The sequence below is a fragment of the Cydia pomonella genome, unplaced genomic scaffold, assembly GCF_033807575.1.
Source record: "Cydia pomonella isolate Wapato2018A unplaced genomic scaffold, ilCydPomo1 PGA_scaffold_116, whole genome shotgun sequence".
Taxonomy (NCBI): Eukaryota; Metazoa; Arthropoda; class Insecta; order Lepidoptera; family Tortricidae; genus Cydia; species Cydia pomonella.
Genome location: NW_026907761.1, coordinates 1 through 6,216, shown reverse-complemented (window position 1 = coordinate 6,216; position 6,216 = coordinate 1). Strand labels below are relative to the sequence as shown.

The 6,216-nt window shown below is 37.6% G+C and overlaps 1 protein-coding gene across 1 annotated transcript; it reads left to right on the top strand.

Annotated features, from left to right (window-relative positions):
• Positions 1 to 2,692: 2,692 nt before the first annotated feature.
• On the top strand, positions 2,693 to 4,450 carry LOC133533195 (uncharacterized; the record flags this gene model as incomplete). Its single annotated transcript, XM_061872150.1, has 1 exon — positions 2,693 to 4,450. A coding segment is annotated over exon 1 (1,758 nt), but the record flags the coding sequence as incomplete, so codon positions are not given.
• Between the last annotated feature and the right edge of the window lie 1,766 nt (positions 4,451 to 6,216).

Sequence of the window (6,216 nt, the reverse complement as noted above, 5' to 3'; positions counted from 1 at the left end):
ACCCCAGTTTACAGTTAACATTTTTTTTGTACCTATATAATTATAAGAACCGCCCCTATTTTCTGCAAACCCTACAATCACATGAGCTATCACTGTGAGACTCGATGACGCCGCACGCACACACTAAAACCCTATCTACGTAGGCAATCAAACATAAACCATTCCACACAGCATTAAAGTCCTTTTTCATTTGCACTTTCTTAAACATCTTCACTGACTCGCAAGTTCCTTCGAATCTTCGTTAAAAAATGAACTTTGCTGGATGCATGTAAGGTTGATAGTTGCATGGAACGTTGTAAAGAAAGTTTGTATGTATGTCCGTATGTTTTGGTCGCGGGGTCATGCGACAATGTCCAGGAAACTTGGGAGGACGATGCGGCAATGACCTTTGCTGGTGAATCTGTTTTGATGATTGTCATTGGGTGTAGGGTGTTTGCTATACTGATAGAATGGACGAAGGATGTTTGAGCTTGAAGATACCTTAGAGTCCTATTTACAATCCTAGAGCAAAGAGATAAGGCTTGCTTTTACGCATCTTAGTATGAATATTCGTAAAAAAAAGCGCTGGTAGCCTAGCGGTAAGAACGTGCTACATAATTTTTCGGAACTTATGTACGAAATATCATTTGATATTTACCAGTAGATTTTCGGTGAAAGAAAACGTCGTTAAGAAACCGGATTAATCCCAATATGTCCTAGTTTACCCTGTGGGTTTACCTTCTGGTCAGATGGCAGTCGCTTTCCCAAAAACTAGTGCCTACGCCAATTCTTGGGATTAGTTGCCAAGTGGACCCTAGGCTCCCATAAGCCGTAACAAAATGCCGGGACAACGCAAAGATGATAATGAGCAGACCCCGTTATCAGTGGTGAAGAAACATTGAAAATACTAAGGCTGGCACTACACATTAATATTTACACGTGTATAATTTGATATAGGTACCTAATATTTGATGAAAACAATATCCCTACTTATTTCATTCATCTTACTAATATTATAAAGAGGAAAGATTTGTTTGTTTGTTTGCATTGAATAAGCTCCGAAACTACTGGACCGATTTGAAAAATTCTTTCACCGTTGGAAAGCTACACTATCCCCTGTGAACATAGGCTATATCATATTTAAAAAAATAAATGTTGAATACCCGTGCGGAGCCGGGGCGGGCCGCTATTAGGTATATAATTATAATGTGAAGCCAATTGCCTTAAAAAAGGTTTCATTTGGTTGTTGAACTCTATAATACTGCCGTCCTATCACTAAAACCTATCTAACCCACAAATTATAGTTTTGAGATATGGGCAAAAAACGTTCAAACCCATATCTCTAGAAAATGTGTACATTTATTCCGGATTTCTTTTGTGCAAAAATTAAAACTAAATTTATCCTTACTTTGTTTGAAAACCATTTCCTCAAATATTATATTATTAATTAGAAAATCACAATTTTGTGTTTTAGTGTTGCAAATAATTACTAAAATATGTGCGATATTACTCCTAAAACACCGTTAAGTATACCTTAACCGTTCTTTAGAATTGAATAACAATTAAAAAATAACTAAATAACGGCCAAGTCAATTTACGTGTTTATAGTATCGTAATTGTGAATAATGTGTAATAAACAAAACATAGCTTAATAACCGCAAAGGTACTGAACAATTTTATAGTATTTTATCTGTTAAAATATTACCTAGAAAACATTTGTAATAAACACGTTATCGGACTGTAACCGTTTTTTAGCTATGTAATGACTATACATACTGAAGTAATTTGTATGCATTATGTTTAGTTTGTTGTCCCAATTTCCTGGTAGATGGCGCTGTTCCAGACGCAAACTAGGTAATGCTAGTTTATCATAGAATCTATATAAGAAACTGTCACATTTCAAAATAAATGATTGGTAACGTAGCAACTTATTCAAACAAAGTGGTCCTTCGAACTGTAGAAGCGAAGTGACTTAAGTGACAAAGACAGTGCATTCGAAAGTGATCTTAAAGTACAGTATTGTAGAGTCTAAAATCAAACTAAAGGGTCAGTGATATACAGCATCTAGAAGTAATTTCAGAAACCAAACGTCAAAATTGTCAACAAAATTACAAAATTAAAATTCAAGATTTCGAGAAGATAAAATAAATAAGTTATATTTACAAGCCTACGAGTCAACGCAGAAAAATCGCCGCTTTAAATCAGCTATATTTACTAGATTGGATTTTATGGATTTGGAAAAATAAGATTTCGGAAATAGAATCACGTGAAAAAATTTTCACGTCAAACAAAACAATCAAGATTTCGCTGTGAATTTTACTAATTTTCAAGAATAATATCTCAAAATGTCTCAAGAATTACCGGGATTAATAGCTGAGCAAGAAAATATTTGTGAATTAATTCTCAAAGCGCAAGCGAACTTCAAGAAAACACCAAAAGCGAGATTAACAAGAGGGTACATCAAGACACGAAAAGAATCCATAGAAAATTATTTTAGTCAGTTCGTAGCAAACAATCGAGCCTTGATAAAAATATCAACACCTTCAGACAAAGCGAAATACGAATATTTCAAAGAAGATGTGTATTCAGCGTGCGAGGAAATGTTCATTGATTTGAAAGCAGAGATGACGGACATGCTAGAGGGTACTACGCCGTGCACGAGCAGCACTAATCCAACACCAAGCACCAACAGTGATTCTGGGAGCTAGAGACAATGGATGAAGAGAAACACAAGCTAACAGCAGAAGAGATCAAAGTAGAAGAAATATATGAGAAAACTACCACTAGAGACGAAGACGGACGTTACATAGTAGATCTGCCAATGAAACACGAGCCACCAGTTCTTCCATCTAACAGCCGAGAGATTGCACTGAAGCGCTGGAAGTCTACAGAGAACAGACTTAAAAGTAAACCTCACCTATTAGAAGAATACAACAAAGTTCTAGAAGAGTACATGACGCTAAACCACATGAAGAAAATAGAAACCAAAGATGAAGAAGAAAATGGCGTGTGGCTCCCCCATCACGCTGTGATTAAATTGGAGCGAGAAACGAGCAAATTAAGGGTAGTCTATGATGCTTCATGCAAGGGAAGCAACGGGGTATCCTTGAATGACGAGTTATTAATCGGACCCCCATTGTTAGAAGATCTACGAGCCATTCTCATTAGATGGAGAACATACAAGATAGCATTTGTTGCCGACGTGGAGAAGATGTATAGACAGATACGAGTAAAAGATGAACACACAAATTACCAGAGAATTGTATGGAGACCAGATCCAAAGGGACCCATTGAAGACTTCAAACTCTTAACTGTTACATTCGGAACATCCTGTGCGCCTTATCTGGCAATAAAAACTTTAAGGCAAACAGCAAAGGATGAAGGATCGGACTATCCAGAAGCTCAAAAGATGATATTACGAGATTTCTATATGGATGATTTGCTCTCAGGTACAGACGAAGAAAAAGAGGCTATAGAAATTCAAAAACAAGTTACACAAATTTTAATTTCTGGAGGATTCACACTAAAGAAGTGGTGTTCGAATAGCGAAGAGTTTATGACAGCATTAGACAAGCAAGAAAAGAGAGAAGAAACGCAGACAGTCGAAATAAAACGCAAAGAGAGCGTGAAAACATTAGGTATAATATGGGAAGTTAAGGAAGATAAGTTGTTCATACCTAATCATATCAAAGATTCCCATGACACACCTATGACTAAAAGAAGCGTTTTGTCTGAGATAGCATCAATATTCGACCCAATGGGATGGATTGCTCCAAGTGTCATACTAGCAAAGATATTTATGCAAGTTTTGTGGAAAAAAGGCATTTCGTGGGATGAAGAACTTCCGGCAGAACTACAAAAAGAGTGGTCACAGTATAAGAGAGAACTGCCAGCTTTGAAAGGTGTCAGCTTAGATCGATGGATGCACACTATGAGTAAATCAACTCTTGAACTGCATGGATATGCAGACGCTTCAGCATTAGCTTATGCGGCAGTTATATACTCGAGAGTTATAGACGAAGAAGGAGAAATTAAAGTATCCCTCGTGACAGCAAAAACAAAAATCTCACCGATTAGAAAAGTTTCCTTACCCCGTTTGGAATTACTGGCTGCTACATTATTGAGTAAACTTTTGAAACAAGTAGCTGAGTCACTAGATGTGCATCTTGACAACGTATACGCTTATTCAGATAGTCAAGTGACTTTGGCTTGGATACACGGAGATCCAATGAAATGGAAGCCTTTTGTAAAGAATAGAGTCATAGAAATCACGCAGATACTCGATGCTAATCACTGGTTCTATGTAAACACTAAGCAAAATCCTGCTGATCCTGCTTCAAGAGGAGTGATGCCTTCCAAACTAATGTCCACAGAGATATGGTGGAACGGATCTGCAATGTTGAAAGAGAAAGAAATAAGATTAGAAAAAGGAACTCCACTAGATACAGCAATAGAAAAGAGAAAGAATATAGTAACTATGGTAGTAACCAATGAGAATGAAGAACAACTTACCTTATTGAAGAAGTTTTCGTCACTGGAGAAACTTACACGTGTTATTGCATACTGTAGACGCTGGCTAAGAATTATAGACAAAGAGAAAAGTAACTTACCTTCTTACCTGACATACGAAGAAAGAAACGATGCACTTACTATATGTATTAGGATGTCACAAGAAGTAGAATTTTCGGAAGAGATAGAAGACCTGAAAAGAGACAGAAACTTAAAATCTAAAAGCAATCTCCTAGCTTTATCACCTTTTCTTGACGATAAGAGCATCCTAAGAGTCGGCGGTAGATTGAAGCACGCCGATATGGAATTCATACGAAAACACCCGATAATTATTTCAAAAAACAATGTATTACTTCCGTTAATATTGAGAGAAGCTCATGTCAAAACACTACACGGTCCTCCGCAAATGATGATTACATACTTACGAGGCAAATATTGGCTGATAAACGCAGCAAATAGCGTTAAACGTTTTGTACGGGAGTGTGTTACATGTATAAGACAGAATGCGAAGAACAAAGAGCAAAAAATGGGAGATTTACCCGATTCCAGAGTCAGACGATGCAGACCATTCCTAATCACCGGAACGGATTTTGCGGGTCCAATAAATGTCAAAATGAGCAAAGGCAGAGGTGCCAAGTCTTACAAGGCCTACATATGTTTGTATGTGCACAAAGGCACTACATATTGAAGTTGTAAGTGACATGACAACACAAGCCTTTCTAGCGGCATTTAAAAGATTTGTGTCAAGACGAGGCCATGTGGAGTGATCACGGAACTTCATTCATTGGCGCTGAGAAAGAGTTATTGGAAATGTGGAGTCAAGGAAAATCCAGTGTCCCAGATGAGTTTATTTCCATGCTAGATAGAGAAGGGACGAAATGGAAATATATTCCTCCAGGCGCTCCCAATTTTGGCGGATTATGGGAGGCAGGTGTCAAGTCGGCCAAATACCACCTGAAACGAATAGTTGGAGATACTACGCTAACATTTGAACAACTAAGCACGGTCCTGGCAGAAATTGAAGCATGTCTAAATTCTAGACCCATTTCGCCCATCAGCGATCATCCGGACGATTTGAACCCCTTAACACCTGGTCATTTTCTTATCGGGGAACCGACTAATATCATACCATCTGAAGATCTAATAGATGTGAAGATAAATAGACTCGATCAATGGCAATTAACAACCAGAATGGTACAAGATTTTTGGCGAAGATGGCAATCCGAGTATTTAAGTAGGATGCAACAGAGGCCTAAATGGAGACAGCCTACTCGAGAATTCCAAGAAGGAGATTTAGTGCTAATAAAAGACCAGAGGCTTCCTCCTGGACGTTGGCCTATGGGAAGAGTTATGAAAAAATACCCGGGAAAAGACCAACTTACCAGAACTTATGACCTACGAACCTCGTCAGGAGTATTGCAACGTTCAATAACCAAATTATGTCCTTTATTATGTGATGTAGAAAAGTAGTTTGCGTCCGTAATAAGTTGTTATTTTGTTTAATTATGTTCAGGTTGGAACATTGATTCATTTTATTATTTTCTAATGACGTCACGTCATTTAAGGCGGGAGTATGTTTAGTTTGTTGTCCCAATTTCCTGGTAGATGGCGCTGTTCCAGACGCAAACTAAGTAATGCTAGTTTATCATAGAATCTATATAAGAAACTGTCACATTTCAAAATAAATGATTGGTAACGTAGCAACTTATTCAAACATCCGGACTTTTA